The following is a 19,336-nucleotide window of genomic DNA, read 5'->3' on the forward strand; positions in this document are numbered from 1 at the left end:
TAACAGTATCCAGTTAAAAAAAAAAAAAAAGTTTATCTATCTTCATTGTTCTGTTCAGGAATTCAATTTTTCAACAAAACAGACACTCGCTATTCAATTTAGCAGTTACATTATTGATTCCTGCCTCAAGATCCCAGGCCCGACATGACCTCCACACAGGGCACTGTGTTCTGTTGAAGCTGTAAAATAGGACATAAAGCAACTAAGCATAAATTAGTGATGTATCGGCTTGCAGAGCTTATGTTAACAGTGTGCTAATGGAGTCTATGATAACACCCACAAAGCAGAGAAACCTTAGTGATAGTCCATTCTCCCCAGACTTGCTCATTCCTGGAGCATTATTCCCTGCACATGCACAGTACAGTAATAGCAACCAGTAACAGCATTTTTACATCAATGCAGTTCTCATCTGTCACCTTAGGGCTCCTTATTTAAAATTGTTAACACTTTCTAGGAAAGATCCTTTGTAACAGCCAGATAACTCCTTCATAAGTACTATATAACTCATTCATAAGCCCTACATAGATGTGGCTTAGGGTTTTATTTGATGCAATTGCCTCTATAACAGAGACTCTGCCAGGCAGAGGGAAATACTTGCAACGGAGTGTCATCTTTCCTCATCAGGAGACCATCCATTATACTGCATTGATGTCTATAGAGAAGTTATAGTTGGCGTCACGCCGCGGTGCATTTCCGGAGGACTCGCCATCTTTAGAGGGACTCTTAGCTCTGTGATTTGGTGATGAAATTTGTATTTGGAAAAAAATAAAATAAAGCCATTATGTTTAGGTTTTCTTTCACTGGCTAACTCTGCTCTGACAGACTGTGGACTGGCATGCTGTGCGCCGCAGACATGTTCTACATTAACAGCTAAGATTAGTCTAATCTCTTCTCAATCAAGTCCCCCAAGTAGAGCAAAAGCCAGTTGCAAGATTTACTGCAACAGTGGGAGTACATGTGTCATGGCTCTTGGAGGCCAGAGAAATTCTGGTCTCCCATCCTTGGCCTGCACATGTTTTCCCCAGCTTAGTTTCATTATTATGTACTTACCTATTAAGCATGTGTCTGGTTGTTTAGCTTGTTCCCTCATTAGTTTTTCTATTATTTTATTGGTTGATTCCCCCACCTGCTTGTCCATTAGTCATTAGTTTCACCTGATTGTACTAGGTATTTAAGTTTGCTGTGTTTGCTGTATTTTCTCTAAGTTTTCGTTGCTTTCTTACAAATCCTCAGCCTTGTTTCTTGCTCCTGCATTTCGTAGTCACCAGGTTATTCTCTTCATTGCTAGTTTTTTTTGTTCCCGGTGTTATTGGTTTTTGCTGTCCCGTGTTACTTCCTGTTTGTTACTTTGCCCCCCCCCCCCCATTATTAAAGTTCACGTGTTTGTTTATTGCCTGTTTATGAGTCATTATCTGCATCTGTGTCCACCTCGCTTCATGGCATTACAACATGTTTAATTAAACGTTGCATCACATAGCAATGTATGCAAGTAAATGCGTACAGTATATTAGGTTTATTGTACTAATACCAATAAATATTGTTTCATGTTCTTGAGGGAAAGTTAACTCTAATGTCGCACAGAAGATGTTGCATTTGCTTCTGACGAGAGTGATTACTGGGAAGAGGGAAGGAGCTAATTTTTTAAATCTTATTAACATTTTTTTTTTTGGCCAATTATCAATTTATGTTATTTGATTAAGTATCTATTTGGGTTGATATTTTGCTATGCATTTATGCATTCATTATTCCTAATTAGATAATGAGCAGTACACTACATACCTGATTGTTTACATCTCCTAAAGCAATAATTAGCCAAATATAACACTTCATGAATTTCTTTGCCAAACTCGCAGAACTCAAACATAAGCTCAATTCCAAACACAGGATACATTACAAATTGTTATGCATAGCCTATGCACATGGGGGGGTGGGGGGTGGGGGGGGGTTGCTTTGCACAAGCCAAGCCAAATATCATAACGAACAGTAACCAATAGATTTTTGAATCACTCTGCTCACACAAAAAGCCAACAGTCTCTAGACTGCACAAAACACAAAAAAATCACACCATATGTTTATTTAGCTAAACCAACATTTAGCACAATCATTCGCATTGAAACATATTTCAATGGTAAACAAACATTTTTGCACAATCCATTCCTGTACACGTAGGCAAAATTCAAAGTACGAGATATGACACATAGAAGAAAGCAGCGATGTCAGGGGCCAAACCCCAAGGGTGAACCACAGAGCATTGACTGTAATTTATATCTTTCTGAAATGTCTGCAAAAATATAAACAAAATTTTGCAACAATTTATTAGCCTTCATACCACAGTTCTGATGCTGGGTGCCCTGCATGCTTCAGTGGGAGAGGGAGACAAGCAGTGTGAAAGGTTCATTCCTTTCTTCTTCCCAACCTGGCACATGGACACATATGGTCCTCATGTTGGTGGAGAACCAGGTCATTTGCCTCTCTGAAGCAAAAGTACCCCTTTGATTTTTCCCCATTTTCTAAGGTAAAGTGATCTATGTTAAATTTTCCAAATCCAGCAGTTTTAACCGTTAACACCCTAGTTTGATGTCTGACACCCTGAATACAGAATACCAAACATATTTCACTATAATGCTGTGAGGCTGTGTGGAGGTCGTCCAAAATATAAATAAGGTGGCAGTGTAGCACAGTGGGTAAAGAACTGGACTTGTAACCAAAAGCTCATAGGTTCAATTCCTGGGTAGGACACTGCCGTTGTACCCATGAGCAAGGTACTTAATCTGCATTGCTTCAGTATATATCCAGCTGTATAAATGCATACAATGTAAAAATTTGTGTAAGTCGCGCTGGATAAGAGCATCTGCTAAATTCCGGTAATGTAATGAATATTGCTCTTTATCATACCCTGTATTGTCAAAACCGACATACGTTTGCCATACACATATTTGTACATGGTTGGCCATTTTTGTCTAAATGGAAAGTACAGTCCTGTGAACATCTTTTGAAATATCAAAATGTCCTTCGCAATTTAACACGGGGATGTTCTGTAGATCAGACATGCCAAATGGCAAACATTCTAGAAGTTCTTGTTTTTCCAAGAATTCAAAATGGAAGAAAATCGCTAAGGCAGACACTAGGGTTTCTTTGATATTATTTGTTCAAAATGAGGTGGTAGTGTCCAACAATATCCAAGAATCCCTAGTCTTCTGTCTGTCTAATTTACACCTCTAATTGCTCATTTGTGAAACAAAAGGAACCTGCATGGTGCAAAGTGAAGGGGAATCTCCAAATGAAATTTAGTTCAGAGAATTTCACATAAATACATTTTTTAAATTGTTTCTATGGGTTTTTGAATGTTTAAAATAGGGAAGAGTCGCAATACAGTTGAGGCCAAAAGTTTACATACACCACGGATAAAGACATTGAAACTCAATTTTTCACAGCTCCACACATTTCATGTTATCATACATTTCCTGTGTTACATTACATTACATTACAGGCATTTTGCAGACGCTCTTATCCAGAGCGACATACAACAAAGTGTATAACCATAACCAGGAACAAGTATGACGAAAACCCTAGAGAGAAGTGCCGGTCCAAGTGCAGGGAACAACCGCATCGTTCAACTTGGACCCTGAAGGTTAAACTGATTAACACAAACACAACGAGAACAGCAACAACGCAGTCTATGGAAAAAATACAAGCAGTCGTTAAGACAGGCGCATTAACTAAGTCACATACGAAACAGCTACCTAGTTACAACCCTAAGCTTACAGTCATTTAAGAGATTACAGGGAGGTAGGGAGGGATGGGGAGAGGTGCAGCCTGAAGAGGTGAGTCTTCAGTCGTCCCTTGAAATGGGTCAGTGTCTCAGCTGTTCTGACCTCCATCGTGGGGCCAGAACAGACAGGAGACGTGTTCTGGAAGTGCAGGTGTGAAGAGGGGGAGGTGCCAGGCGTCCTGAGGTAGCAGAACGGAGGGATCTGGCTGGCATGTAGGGTTTGAATATCTTGTGGAGGTATGCTGGGGCTGATCCTTTGACTGCCTGGTATACTAGGACCAATGCTATAACAGGCAGCCAGTGGAGGGTAGTGAGCAGGGGAGTGACGTGGCAGTGTCTGGGGAGGTTGAAGACCAGACGAGCTGCAGCATTCTGAATGAGTTGCAGGGGTTAAGTCAATTAGGGCATCTACTTTATTTCCATAAGAAATAATTTCAAAATAAGACAGATTTATTTCAGCTTTTATGTACTATATCAGATTTTCAGTAGGTCAAAAGTTTATATACACTTTGTTATTATTTGGTGGCATTGCCTTTTAAATTCCTTAACTTGAATAAAACGCTTGGGGTGGCCTTCCACAAGTTTCTCACAATACTTTGCTGGAATTTTTGCCCATTCCTCCTGATAAAACTGGTGTAACTCAAGTTTGTGGGGCTCCTTGCTCGGACATGCTTTTTCAGTTCAGTCCACAAATCTTCTAAGGGATTCATGTCAGAGCTTCATTTTGTTGTCTTTAAGCCATTTTGTTCCAACTTTGGAGGTATGCTTAGGATCATTATTCTGTTGGAAGACTCAGTTGCGACCAAGTTTGACCTGATGTCTTGAGGTGTTGCTTCAGTATTTCTGGATAATCCTCCCTGCTCATGATGCCATCTATTTTCTGACGTGCACTAGTCCCTTTTCCAGCAAGACACCCCCACAACATGATGCTGCCACCCCCATGCTTCACAGTTGGGATGGTGTTCTTCGGATTGAAAGCCTCACCCTTCCGCCATGCATAGCGCTGATCATTATGGCCAAACAGTTCAATTTTTGTTTCATCTGACCAAAGAACACTCCTCCAAAAGGTCTTCGCCTTGGTAATCACCTGCAAACTTCATTCTGGTTTTTTTATGCTGGTTTTGAAGTAAGGGCTTCTTCCTTGCGCAACAGCCTTTCAGGCCATGGCGATGTAGGATTCTCTTAATGGTGGATGTAGATACATTGGTACCTGATGCCTCCAACTCCTTCTACAGTTTCTTTGTTGTTGCCTTGGGGTTCAGTTGAACCTTTCGGACCAAAGTTCGTTCAGCCCTGGGACTTAATTTGTGCCTCCCTCCTGAACGATGCAGGGTCTGTGTGCTTCCAATATTTTTTTTTTGGCTGAGTTGCTTGGATTTTCCCATGGTATCAAGGGCAAAAAGGTAGTGGCTCTAAAGGTAGGTCCTTAAATACAGCCATGGGTGCCAATTAACTCCCAATTAACTCCTAATTATGACAATTGGCCAATCACAAGCTTCTAAAAAGTCATTACACCAATTTCTGGAATCTTCCAGACTGTTTAAACAGACAATCAGCTTGGTGTATGTAAACGTTTGACCCACTGGAATTCTGATATAGTGAATATATCAGTTGTGTGTATTTCCCAGGACTACTTGCATGATGACCATTTGGTGGCCGACGTGTAATGTTACGTACTCCAGAATCAATTAAGAAGGAGTTGATGACGTGTTACTATTGTCTATTTATACAGGTGTACTCACGTGACCACCTTTACCTGACGAAGACCGAAATGGTCGAAACGCTGTCACTGCTCACGGATTTTAGTTAAATATAAATCACTTGGGAGCATAATAGCAGTGTGCTGGTAGTATTTTCTTATTTTCATAAATTATATAACACCATTTCAAATGCCTAAGGTCTCCCAAAAAGGCACTACATGTAGATATTCTTCAGCACTATCTATTGTCCCACATCTCAAGCCCTTTCCATAACCTCTCAGGGAACAATCTATTAATTTTCTCTTTAAATTGCATTCTATAAAATATTTAGCAGCAAAAAAGCAAGTTGTTTTTTATAGCAACTTAGAGGCTGCATAACTAACAGCTGTTACATTTACACAGACAGGGACATGTTTTTTTGGTCACCAAATTGTCATGGTTCTGTGTTCCGGTATGTCTTTCCTTGTTGGGCCGCCAGATGGCGGTACTTCTGTTTTGTGTCCTGCTCCCCCTGTTTGGTTGTATTATTGTTTTCAATTGTTCAATTATTGTTTTTTGGTTGTCTCGTTTTCCCTTCCCTCTCTGTGGCCTGATTGTGTATTGTGCCCTGCTGTGTCTTGTCAGTGTCTTGTCTATTTAAGTTCCCTTCTCCCGGACTCAGGTGCTGGATCCTTGGTTGTGTTTGGTTACGTGTGCCTCTGATCATGTTTCTGCCCCGTGTGTACCTGCCCATGCTCTGTTTTCCACGTGCTTTTGGATTTTTGGATTTTCTTTGCTTCCTGTGTTTTTGAAGTGTTTCTTTTTTTGAGAGTTGCCCTGCGAGGCTTTTTGTTCCCTGCTTTAGTTCCTGTTTTGCAAAGTAAAGTCTTTGTTTCTATTCACCGTTTGGAGTTTTGTGTTTTTCCCCCTCACTCTGCGTTTGGGTCCTAACCCCCCTCACCTGACACAAATTCCCCCGAGAAGACACTCTGAAAACCATAAAAAATTTTCAAGGAGAGAACTTTTTTTAAATGATGCCTGATTTGATATTGTAAAAAAATAAAATAAACAAAGCCTATTGGAGACATTGTCTTGGTTGCTGATACCACAGCTCCTCGGAGATCTTGGCTTATGGCTAAGATAATTGAGACATGGCCTGACCCTAGGGACTCGTGGGCAGTGTGCGCCTTCGCAAGTGAACTTGAGAGGCCTGTCAGTAAAATTTGTCTGCTAGTCGAAACCGCAGATCAACAGACCTAAACCACTGACTTTTGACTTTGAACAACTGGCTGAACTACTGACTGATCATAACTCTAAAGGAACATTTACTATGTGCTTTGGACTTGCTTTGACATCAATGGACTCTTGCATTTAAAAAAAAAGAGAAAAAAAAGGTGGGGATGAATCTTGTTTAGGTACATGGATATTTAAGTTGGGCTCCTATGAGAAATCTTTCATTTTTTGGATTATTGTCTACCTACACCACTACAATAAGGGGCCGGTGATGTAGGAGCCATTTTTGTTTGTATTAATATTTGATAACTGAGCCCATATATTTTTGGTTTATGCCTTAGTTCATGTATATGGTTAGGTGAGAAATAGATTTTTATTTATTTATTAATTTTTTGCATAAGTGCTCTTATTTTGAGGCCTTGACTCACCTATGGACCTATGGGTAATTAAGATGGCGTCGCAGTGGCTCATTTGTTAGTTAGTTAGCACAGGAAGACGCCAGCACACAGTTTTTCAACCACTTCATTTTTTTCAAGTTTCTTTTTTTACCTGTAAATATTATTGGATCATCATCGCTGATATCGTCAGACTGGACTGTTGGAACCAACCTGCCACAATCAACATTTTAAACACGGTAAATAATACAACCCATTATCACCCACTCTCATTTTGTTTGGTTCACTGTTTGGTGTGGAAAGCGTGTTGGAATCTCTGCTGGGCGTCTATTTAAATGGAACTTCTTGGCAATTGGAAGTCAATACAGTCTTTTCTTCTTCAAATTATACCAGCATCTGAAGAGTATCTTGTTTGCAGTTGTTGTTTTAATGCCACCCATTTCTCATACAAACCATCAATGCTGCTGAATATTTACTGAAGCAATTGAGGTTAAGCACCTTGCTCAAGGGCACAACACCAGGGCCCCACATGGGAACTCACAAGCTTTGCACTGCAAAGCTACCAGTCCGATGGAACCCTCCACACACTGGAACTGTGCCTTAACAGATACCAGACCATGGATCCAATCCAAACAGTGGAACAGTGCCTTAACAGATACCATCAATCACTCAATCAATCAAACAAATTTTATTTGTATAGCGTATTTTACAGCAGTTGTCACAATACGCTTTACAGACAACCCTGGCCTAAACCTCCACAGGAGCAAGCCTAAGGCAACATTGGTAAGGAAAAACTCCCTGTGGCAGATGGGAAGAAACCTCAGAAGGAACCAGGCTCCAGGGGGAAACCCATCCTCCTCTGGTCAGCTCAGGGTGTTGATTGGTGACCAACATGTCAGTCAGTTTTACAAGGTTCATAATGTGGCTCAGATGATGGGCAGGGCTGGGTGGCGGTGGTGGGGAGCAGCAGGTGGTGACGGATGTGGGCAGGGTGGAGGCAATGACGAAAGAGGGGCTAGACCGCAGTGGTGGGGGAAACCAGACGACAGCACTCTCGAAAATTGGGACAAGAGCATGGGGAAGAAGGTAGAAACGGTGATTAGGGAATTTTCAATAGAACAGACAGTGGGTAAAGTGGCAGTGGTATGAATTGGGGACGCCCCACCAAGAATAATATATGGCTGCATAGCTACTAGGACAGGGATGGAGAGCCCATGCAGTCATGAGGGGTGGACAACCATACCCGCCTATCAGGAGCCAGCCCATGTTAAGTCGGGTCACAGCTGATTGACAGGTGACAGTAAGGAAAGGATTGCCACCACAATGCTCTATGACTACAGGCTTCTCCCACCCTGTCTCCAGATTATAACTGATTATAAACCTGAGCATAGAGGTGCGTTTTTAATCTACATTTAAATATTGAGACTGTGTCTGACTCCTTTATAAATTTTGGAAGCCGGTTCCACAGTATTATTATTTTTTTTAATTTTTATTTAACCTTTATTTACCCAGGGTAGGTTCACTGAGCTCAGATGCTCTTTTGCAGGAACGCCATTCTTCACACTCATACACATTCACACCTGGGAGCTGCCCAATACAACCACAATTCTCTATTGTTGGATGATTAGGTGGCAAGATTTTGTGTGAGTCACATCTGGGATTTTAGCCAGGACACCGGGTAACCCCCTACTCTTTGCGATAAGTGTCATGGGATCTTTAAAGACCACAGTGAGTCAGGACCTCGGTTTAACGTCTCATCCGAAAGATGGCATCTCCTACAGCAGTGTCCCCGTCACTGCACTGGGGCATTGGGGTTTATTTGACCAGAGGGAAGATTGCCCCCTGCTGGCCCACCAACACCACTTCCAGCAGCAACTTAGTATTCCCTGGTGGTCTCTCATCCAAGTACTAACCAAGCCCACACTTGCTTAGCTTCAGCCAGTCGTAAGGAGCAGAGTGCGTGGTAGTATGGCTGGTGGTGAAGTCAAGTAGTGGGGCTATGTAGGAGAAAGCTCTACCACCTTTTATGTTTTTGGAGATTCTTGGGACAACCAAGTAGCCTGCGTCTTGAGAATGGAGTGACCTTGTGGGCTTATAAGGTAGGAGCAGGTTGGTTATGTACACTGGTGCATGTCCATGTAGAGCTTTAAAGGTCAGGAGCAAAACCTTGAAATCTATCCTATGCTAATGGGTAGCCAGTGAAGCGATGCTACCACTGGAGTAATGTGCTCACACTTTTTAGTTCTGGTCAAGATACGAGCAGCTGCATTCAGCACCTGGAGACTCTTTAACAAGTTATTAGGGCAGCCAGATAGTAGGGCATTACAGTAATCTAGCCTAGACGTAACAAAAGCATGAATCAATTTTTCTGCGTCCCCAACTGACAGGAAATGCTTGTTTTTGCTATGTTGTGTAACTGAAAGAAGGCAATTCTGGATATGTTTTTTATATGCGTGTCAAAGGATAGATCAGGATTAACCTCTTAGCGCAAAGCCCCTAGTGATTACTAAACTCAGACATTCGGTGCTACTGCAACCGAAGTATGAGTTAAAAACAGAAACGCGTTGTTTCAGTTTCATTAGTAGACGATACACGACAACTATGCCGAATACGGAGTTTCGCAGTGCCACCATTGTCACTCGGGTCGTTCATTTAACACGCACCCCCTCCCTACAGTTTCATCTAGAAAACACCCCCCACCCTTGACATAATAGACAATGTTGTCTATCTTGGCATTCATAAAGATATTCTTTCACCACTAAAAAACCGTATTCCGTCATAGCAACAAGATAAACCCGACAATAGCCCTAAGATATGCCTATACAGCAGTGAAAATGCTGCTCACTGAATAACGAAAGAAAGGAGAAAAGGTTTTTTTAAATGATGCCATGCCATTCTACAGTCAACATCTGGGACTAAATATTGAATAAATATACAACCTTACCATTTGGTTTTACGCATAGATATGTCCCCTTTGAGACTGAGTGGTCATATATTGTCTTGGACAATCCGTTTGGGAAATATACGCGCATGGGTGATGCCTGGGTACCTTCCAAAATGCTGTAGTGCGTAATACCACACCTGTTGTTTACGGCGTCGTCGCCCTTTTTAGTACAGTCTGGCTTGACTGACAATTCATTTATTCAGTAGGTGAGAGTATAAGCTTTCTAACGATGTATAACATGTCTAATTCTGCTTTTGGAATAGCGTTTTATAGGTCAGCGTAACCGAAAATATTCTTAGCATCGCATTCACTTACACATTCACTCTGTGGTAGTTTAAAAGGCGTTGCACCTAACGAAACGTGGTCAAAGATTTTTCGTAATTTCTTGGAAAATACTATTATTATTGAGGACTTCTGGACATAGCTAAGCCATATGTTTGCTGATATACCTAGCTGACATCGTTTGTTGGAGCAAAACAGAAGCGAATAGAACAATATCATTGATACGGTCTCTGTCTCCATCTACTGAACATAGATGAGATTTCATCATTGCTAAGTATTACTGCTCAAAATATTTCGGTTATATATGTTACTGGCACTGCTTTGTTGAGATAGTAAAGCATTAAAGTCATGGTTTAACAATGACATAAATAATAATCCAATTTAACAACAGGTCATTTGCTTTTTAAAGCTGTATTTAACACAAACAGGCTTTTATAACACAAACAGTCAAATCAAGTTTCAAACATAGGCAAAATGCTTTTATGAATCAAAACATAGTTACTCATCCTTACTTTGAACTGCACAGTATGAACTGCACAAACCCCACCACCACCCCTACCAGAAGGACACTGAAGTCAATTATAAACTGAATAAATGCTTTCATAACTAAAAAAAAAAAACATTGAAAAGCTTCCCTGGGTACAATACATCTTCAGCTATTATGCTTTACTCAAATTTCCCCAAGTTGTATTTTGTAAAGACAAGCTCCTGCACATCAGCTAGGAGCAGTCTAGAGGCATGAAGAGACACAACATCCCTTGCTATACTGAAAAGTTGTATGAAACACTTGTTAGAGGCAGGTGAGGTATTTTAGAGCCACATGAGCCAGTATTGGGTGTGTCATTAGCCAACAAACTGTGACTGTAGTGTTTCTCTAGAAAGGCTGTGTTTTTTTTATACCACGTATGCTGATGGCCAGCATTACATCACCTATTGCTGCACCAGCAGTGACCTAATTTAATAAAGATTAGGAAACCATATATTGCAAAACAATTTTCTTGAAATAAAGGTGGGGAGGTCGAACGTTGTAATGCAATGCAATGTAATCAAAATGGGCCTCATTCACTAACGTTGCGTACGCACAAATCTGTGCTTAAACCCTGCGTACGCACGTTTTAGGCACAATTGTGGGATTCATCAATAGGTTCTTACTTGAATTTGTTCTTATTGTGCGAACAAATTTAGAGCTGCCTCAGACCACGCATACACAAAAATCAAGAAGTCTTCGAAAATTATTTAAAAATTGTAAATTCATCTTAAACAAACAGTAGAAATGGGTAAATATTCAATATTTGAAACTGTAAATAATATTTACTAATAATACCTAATAATGTACTTAAGAAAATTAACTAATAATCTTATAAGTATTACTTGTAATAATAATAATTAACTGTATAATAATAATAATAATTACATCATATTTAATAGTAAAAAATTTGTCTTGCTCCCACTCATAGCCAACAATAGGGTACTCCTTACTGTTTTTTACTGCATCCCTCAGGCAATTCACTGCCTCAGTTGTGGCAACCCAAGCCTCATTTTTCCTCACACCAGTCATTCCAGTGGAAACGCTACAAAAAAAAAACGCCTTTTCTGGCTTCAACTTCTGAAACAATCACTTCTATCTCTGCATTAGTAAAATTTTTTCTTTTTTTACCATTAGGGGCCATGGTTCACCTTTTCTCTTCACTTCTCTATCAATCAGCCATGCTCTGAGCCTGCAACAGGACAATTTTTATATGGAGAAATTGGCGTTGCATTATTCAAATAGAAAATTGCGGGGCGCGCGCCTATCAATTGAGAATGATCCAGATTCACCGACATTTGGACGTAGGTAAAAACAAAAGTGGTTGGTCCGCAAGTGTCTTGAATCTGACGGTAATTTTGCTGCAAACATTCTCTGCGCACAATGTAAGAACATTTCTACGCACATATTATGTGCATAGAAATGCATATCATATCAGAAGTGCATATCATCCTTCAAGAAGGCCCACATCACCCCGCTGCTGAAGAAACCCACACTAGATCCTTCAGTCATTCAGAACTACCGCCCGGTATCTCTCCTCCCTTTCCTATCCAAAACACTCGAACGTGCTGCATCTAACCAGCTCTCTGCTTATTTCTCTGAGAACAACCTGCTTGATCCCCACCAGTCTGGCTTCAGGCCTGGCCACTCGACTGAGACTGCACTCCTCTCGGTCAGTGAGTCACTCCATGCCGCACGAGCAGCCTCCCTCTCCTCTGTCCTGATTCTCCTAGACCTCTCCGCTGCATTTGACACTGTGGACCACTCTACCCTCCTGTCCTCCCTGGCAGCAACAGGGATCCGCGGCACAGTCCTTGACTGGATTGAGTCCTACCTCTCTGACCGCTCCTTCCAGGTTGCCTGGGCGGGTAAGGTATCACCACCCCGTCCCCTCACCACCGGAGTTCCCCAGGGCTCAGTCCTTGGTCCCCTTCTCTTCTCCATGTACACCAGATCCCTTGGCCCTGTAATATCTGCCCATGGCTTGTCCTATCATTCCTATGCCGACGACACGCAACTCTTTCTCTCCTTCTCCCCATCGGACACACAGGTCCCCGCCCGCATCTCCGCTTGCCTGAGGGACATACAGAGCTGGATGGACAATCACCACCTGAAGCTCAACCCGGGAAAGACGGAGCTAATCTTTATTCCTGCTCTATCCTCTCCCCTCCTCGACTTTTCCATTTCCTTAGGGGACACCGTAGTGACATCATCACCCTGCGCCAAGAATCTCGGAGTGATGATGGACAACAGGCTGTCCCTCTCCAACAACATTGCAGCAGTAACCCGGGCATGCAGATTTTTCCTATACAACATCCGCAGAATCCGCCCCTTTCTCACCACCTACTCAACCCAGCTCCTGGTCCAAGCAATGGTTCTATCCGCCTGGACTACTGCAACTCTCTTCTGGCTGGACTACCGGCATCTGCCACCAGACCCCTGCAGCTCATTCAGAATGCTGCGGCTCGTCTGGTCTTCAACCTCCCCAGACACTCCCACGTAACTCCCCTGCTCACTACCCTCCACTGGCTGCCTGTTATAGCTCGCATCAAATTCAAAACATTGGTTCTAGCATACCAGGCAGTCAAGGGATCAGCCCCAGCATACCTTCAAAAGATATTCAAACCCTACATGCCAGCCAGATCCCTCCGTTCTGCTACCTCAGGACGCCTAGCACCTCCCCCTCTTCGCACCTGCACTTCCAGAACACGTCTCCTCTCTGTTCTGGCCCCACGATGGTGGAATGACCTCCCTGTGGAGGTCAGAACAGCTGAGACTGTGACCCTTTTCAAACGACGACTGAAGACCCACCTCTTCAGGCTGCACCTCTCCCCATCCCTTCCCCCCCTGTAAATGACTAAACTTAGGGTTGTAACTAGCCAGCTGTTTAATAGGTGACTTAGTTGATGCGCCAGTCTTAACGACTACTTGTATTTTTATTTATTTTTATTTTTCCATAGATTGCGTTGTTGCCGTTCTCGTTGTTAGTGTTAATCAGTTTAACCACCAGGGTCCAGGTTGAACTATGCGGTTGTTCCCTGTACTTGGACCGGTACTTCTCTCTAGGGGTTTCGTCATACTTGTTCCTGGTTATGGTTATACACTTTGTTGTACGTCGCTCTGGATAAGAGCGTCTGCCAAATGCCTGTAATGTAATGTAATGTAATGTAATATTATAACTGGCATCTGGGCTCATTTTAACAGGTCATTTAACAAGGAAATATACAAAATAAGAGTCGATAAAGTGTAAATTGTTTCACAAGTACACTGACAGTTCAGTGCAATTATTATGCTAATTTGGCCTTATGAGCATTTGTGTATGCACTTAACGCTGCACCGAAATCAGACCAGCAGTCTGTGGGCTAGACAGTGGAGCTGGAGGGAGCGCATGCCACCCTGCCTATTGACATAAGCAACCGCAGTCGTGTTGTCGCAGCGGATTAGCACATGATGTCCATTTAGACGGGGGAGAAAATATCTGATATGTATCCAAATGCTAGCTCCAGATAATTGATGTGAGCTGAGCGTAGCTGGATTGGCCACGTCCCATTCATAATACGTCCCTCCTGAGTGGCACCCCACCCAGAGAGGGACGCGTCTGTTGTCACGACTTTCCTCATGAGAACGATCCCAAGAGGGGTTCCCTGAGCGTAAAAGTCTGCTTTCCCAGTGATGCAGAGTTTGGTTGCACACGCGTCACCGAGACGTGGCGATGGAGATCGCGCATGCGGCTGAAGTGGAGAGATGAAATCCACCTCATAAAGCCCCTCATTCTTAATAGCCCCAGAGGAAGGACCTGAGAGGCTGAAGCCATCAGCCCTTGCAGTCTGAAGCATTTGCGATACTGTACTCTCGAGCCCGGTTTGAACTGAGAGAGACAGTGAGTGAAAAGATGCGGTCTGCTGATAGCCGAACTCGCATCGACAGAGTTTAGGTCCAGTCCCAAGAACGTTACATTCTGGGATGGAGGGAGACTGCTCTTGGGGAGAGGTTCACTCTGAACCCAAGAGACCACAGATATGTGAGAACTAACTGTGTGTCCTGCACAGCTCTGACTTTCGAATTGGCGATGATGGGCCAGTCGTCGATATAAGTCAGAATTCTGACTCCTGTTAGTGTAGTTAGTGTTAGTGTATTCGTAGCAAACACCACGATGGGCGAAGCGCAGAAATTTTGTGTGAGGGGGATAGATGCCTACGTGGAAAAAGGAATCTTTCAGATCGATTGATGTGAACCAGTCGTTCTGACGTATTGAGCGTAGAAGAGTGCTGTACGTTAACATTTTGAAGTTGTATTGCCTTAAATGTTTGTTCAGCACCCTGAGATCCAAGATCGGACATAAGGGTCTCTCCTTCTTTGGAACCAGGAAATAGCGACAGTAAAAGCCGTGTTGGGCTTGATCTTGGGGAACCACACGGTTCGCCCCTTTGTGTAAGAGAGAAGAGATTTCCTCTTCTAAAACATGGGCCATACTCTCTTTGGTTCGAGAGTAAATGACTCTGTTGAAACGTAGTGGTTTCACTCTGAACTGGAGTCTGTAGCCTTTGGCTATTGTGCTCAGGACCCATTCTGGGGCTGACACAGCCTGCGAAGCTATGATGTGGCTCGTGAGTGCCCCTGCGGGTGTGGAGGACCGCGGGGAAATTTGGCCGGGTGAGGCCAAATCAAATAATGGTGTCTGCGCTCCACCTAGTGGCGAAACCAGGGGAGGCCTCGTGTGTTTTAAAGAGAATCTTTTCACACGGTTTTTTATTTTTTGGCCTTTCAGGGCGGAAGCCTTTATTAGAAATGGCCTGGTGTTGTTGTACACACTGAATGTGGGTAACACTGCCTGTGTGGCTTGAACAGAGTCTCCCTCTCAGGGCACTGAGAGGGGGGACTGAGGCTGGGGGACACGGGAACTGGTGCCCTGACCACAGCGAACATAGGGGTGGGGACCCCTGGGGGGGGAGGGGTCGTCCCCCTGAACTTGAAGTCTCTTCTTCTTGAAGCGGGGAGATGAACATGTGTCCACGGGGCTGGTTGCCCCAGAACATGGACTTAGCCCCCTCCCAGTGGGGAAGCTGGTCAGGCAGGCCGCTTCCGCTTGGGGTCAGCGGGGGTGGGTGATGGTTTCTTCGCTGCGGCCGCAGCGGAGGTCATGTTTCCCCAAAGCCTGGGAGGGGGGTCACCCTGCTGGCCTAGGGTTTTCCCTTGGGGCTTGGCTCTGACCCTGGCCTGGTTGGGCATGGCGGTTTGCAGCCGGGGGCTGTGGGGGCCGTGTGGGAGGTGGCGGCTGAGGCATAGCTCTGCGGGGGAGGCAGAGTTTGAAGGCCTCATCCTCTTTCTTTTTATTGTCGCACCGCTGCTGCATGAGAGTCAGCGCAGGGCTGAAAAGAGGCTGGCCTGGCTCAACTGGGGCACCTGCGATGCGCCTCTTCTCACTGTCGGGCAGACCAGAGAGATTAAGCCACAGGGCCCGCTCACCAGCTACAGCCAGGGCCATGGAGTGACCACAGGTCTGGACACACTGGCGAGAATTGCACAGGACCAGGTCATTAACAGCCAAAAGCCCTCCCTGCGTGGGGTTCAGGTGTCGAGCTATGGAAGGTTCGACAGCCGGGGGTTCCCCCATGGCCTGGGTGGCCATGTCTTTGACTTCTAGGCCGGAAAAGCCGTGCTTGAAGTCAAGTTCCAGTGGTGCCTCATGTGTAGGACTAGGAAAAGCTGTTTCCGAGGGCCCGGAGGAGGGCCTTTCCCGTTGTAAACATCCCGCTCCTCATCGGCAGGGTTCTGGAGAGCCTGCCATTTGATGTGGAGGCGGACGGCGGCCCGCTCGCACACCTCCAGAAGCACAGTGTGGGGTTGGTCGTTAGCCGTCCCCACAGCCAGTGCTAACTGCACGGAAGGAATGGCGTCCTCCTCGCCCGAGTCGTTACACGCAACTGGCGTGTCATTGTGCTCCGACTCAGGCGCCTCTTCCTCCAGTATAGGGGTACTGGAGAGGGAGAGGGGAAGGCCCATCATGTCTGGGTCGGACTGGTCAGCCCAGCTCAGGGTCAGACGGCTTTGTGGGGGCTGAGGGGCCATAGTGCTATCGTCCTCTTTATCAGAGTCCTCCTGACAGAGGCCGTTGCCTTGGGTAGCAGCGACTCTCAGCCTCCAAGGCAAAGCCAGGCAGTGGCTGCAACTCTCCGGAGTGTCAAGGGCCTCCTGGGCAAGTTGAAAACCCAAGCACATGACACAGAGAGGATGGGTATCTTTGGCAGCGATGAGAGCACCGCAAGCGGCCGGGCAGGCTTGCGAGCGTGGCTCTTCGTAGAACTCGAGAGAGAGAGAGACGGGCTTAGAAAGAACCATGTAGCGGGAGCTAGCAGGCTGGCTAAGCGAAAAAAAGCAGCGTGGGCGGCTGGCTTTAAGAACTAACAGGCTAGCGTGTTTAGCTAGCAGTCCTGTTCGGCGTTAGCGCGAGCAGGGAGATGTATCTAAGGCGTGGGCTGCCCGATACAGAAGGAGCTAGCGAGTGAGGGTGGCAAGCTAGCAAACTTTATAGCACTGACTGAACTCTCAAACCTTTCACGTCCAACGGAGGCCGATCCGAGGACATGCCCTCCTGCAGGCATTTAAGTGACAAGGTTCTTGATGTGACATGCAAGGTCGAGGCTGTGAGCTCAGTTCGGATGATCGCGGGAAGCGAATGTCCACTGATGAGTAGTACAGCTGCAGTGTCCTATATGCTCTTACAGGAGGGAGGTGCCTCCTGGAGCATTGGATGCGCTACTGTCTGTTAGAGCCAGATTTGGTGCAATTGGATGTTTCTGAGGAGTCATGAGCGGATGTCATTCCCCCTAGTTGGATCTCGAAACGAGATGATGAAAGAGAACTACTAGAATAGAATGCCCAGCCAACCTGGAGCATGTACATGACTTCTGGTGGCTAGATCGCCTGAAATCCTCCTTTGAACAAGGATATTTTTTCATAGATATCTTCACCAAGGTCTTGTCTGCAGTGTGGCATAAGGCATTTTAGCTTTGCGAATGGGTATTTTTTAAATTATGATGAAAAGGATGCATGTGCCTTTTATATTCCGACGACTCCTCAGCCGCTGGAATCATGGCAGGTGGCCATATTTGCTTTTGCGTTTTAAACACGGTTGTGATCAGCATGGGTATAACTTAAATTGGCTAAATTGCATCATTTTAATATTAGAAGATTAATGAATAGCTAGCTAGCATTTTTTTTTTTTTTCCTACCGCACCATAGTTAGGTGCAAGCTGAAGTGTAAGTTTGCTAAACTGGCCTGGCTTTGTTGTGTCAGGTGAGGGCAAACCAAGATTTTTTTATAACACTATTTGCACAGTAGGTGGCACAGACGTAAGCCTGTCATCTGTCTGTGACTATTTAAAATGAGTTGTATAGGATTCTGACATATTTTACTTGGCTATACTACACCAATAAAAGAAACTATACTCATTAGCTGCTATGTTATTGGTGCTAAAAATAATAATAATTATCATACTGCTTCCAATTAAAAGCCCTTCTCCTCCTCTGCTGTTCCTGTTGCTGTGAGTATTTTTTAAAAATCATTCCTGCTTGGAACCCAAGAAAAGAATGACACGATGAGCTGCAGCAAGATGAGTGGTTTGGTGTACAGGGAGTGTAAGAGGCTGGGGGTAGAATTTAACACTTCTGTTGAGAGGGCAGATAAGTTAGATGTAAGCCTGTTAACCAATAAGGTTATATTTGAAATTGAGAAGTATTTTAGAGTACTGGATGTGCCCTGTAAGGACAAGTGTTTAATTGACATTTTACATCACAACTTTGCCATTCTTCGTTGTGTCAGGACATACTTGTGTAGGGCTCAGTCGAAAGCCAGAAAGTTGTGGTGCAGTGAGAGAGAAGCCTTTGAAAGGTCAGTCTTTAAGCTGCTAAAAAAACACGATCAGAGAAGTCAGGTAAGCGACGTACATACTCATAATGACAGTGCACACGAGGCTGTAGATTCTGTTTGGGATGTTAGTGAGGTTGTAGGGAACTTGCCAGCACCCAGGTAGAGAGGATGCCAAGCGCCACTTTTTGTAAATACATGGTCTTGGAGGCACGACAGGTGGCACTCCAGCATGTACAGGATGCTCTTCCGACAGAAGACATCACCCTCTGTACTGATGCCAGTAGCAAGTACGGACATAAACATGGCACTGCAGGTGTATATTTAAAAGATGGCAGCAGGCCTACATTTAGGTTTGAGAGAGCAAGCTTCCGGCTCTGCCCAGTGCACTTTTAATTCTGTTAAACAAATGATTCAGGATGTAGTTAGCAGTGGTGGCGGAGAGATGAATGTTGAGTTCTGTGAGAAAAACATCTTCTTTCTCCAAGATCAAAAATTAAATGAGCGATACGGCTGGTGCTGAGAAAAAGTTCAATTAAATACTTATGGAATACAGAGCCAGTGTTCTGCCAGATATAGTGGAGGGGTTTGATGTGTATACTGAGGAAGAGAAAGCAAGCCTACGTGTTGTAAATGAG

The 19,336-nt window shown here is 44.3% G+C and overlaps 1 protein-coding gene and 1 long non-coding RNA gene across 2 annotated transcripts in view; both read left to right on the plus strand.

Annotated features, from left to right (window-relative positions):
* LOC135259558 (uncharacterized) overlaps nt 1–19,336 on the plus strand; it is a 355,375-nt gene that overhangs the window by 166,989 nt on the left and 169,050 nt on the right. The gene's annotated exons all lie outside the window — the stretch shown is intronic.
* LOC135258535 (uncharacterized) lies at nt 10,110–14,007 on the plus strand. The gene is made up of 3 exons (XM_064342001.1): nt 10,110–10,124; nt 12,252–12,699; nt 12,882–14,007. The coding sequence occupies exons 1-3, from the start codon at nt 10,110–10,112 to the stop codon at nt 13,682–13,684; spliced, it is 1,266 nt and encodes a 421-aa protein (XP_064198071.1). The 3' UTR covers nt 13,685–14,007.

This window comes from Anguilla rostrata, chromosome 7 (assembly GCF_018555375.3).
Source record: "Anguilla rostrata isolate EN2019 chromosome 7, ASM1855537v3, whole genome shotgun sequence".
In the NCBI taxonomy this organism is placed as follows: domain Eukaryota; kingdom Metazoa; phylum Chordata; class Actinopteri; order Anguilliformes; family Anguillidae; genus Anguilla; species Anguilla rostrata.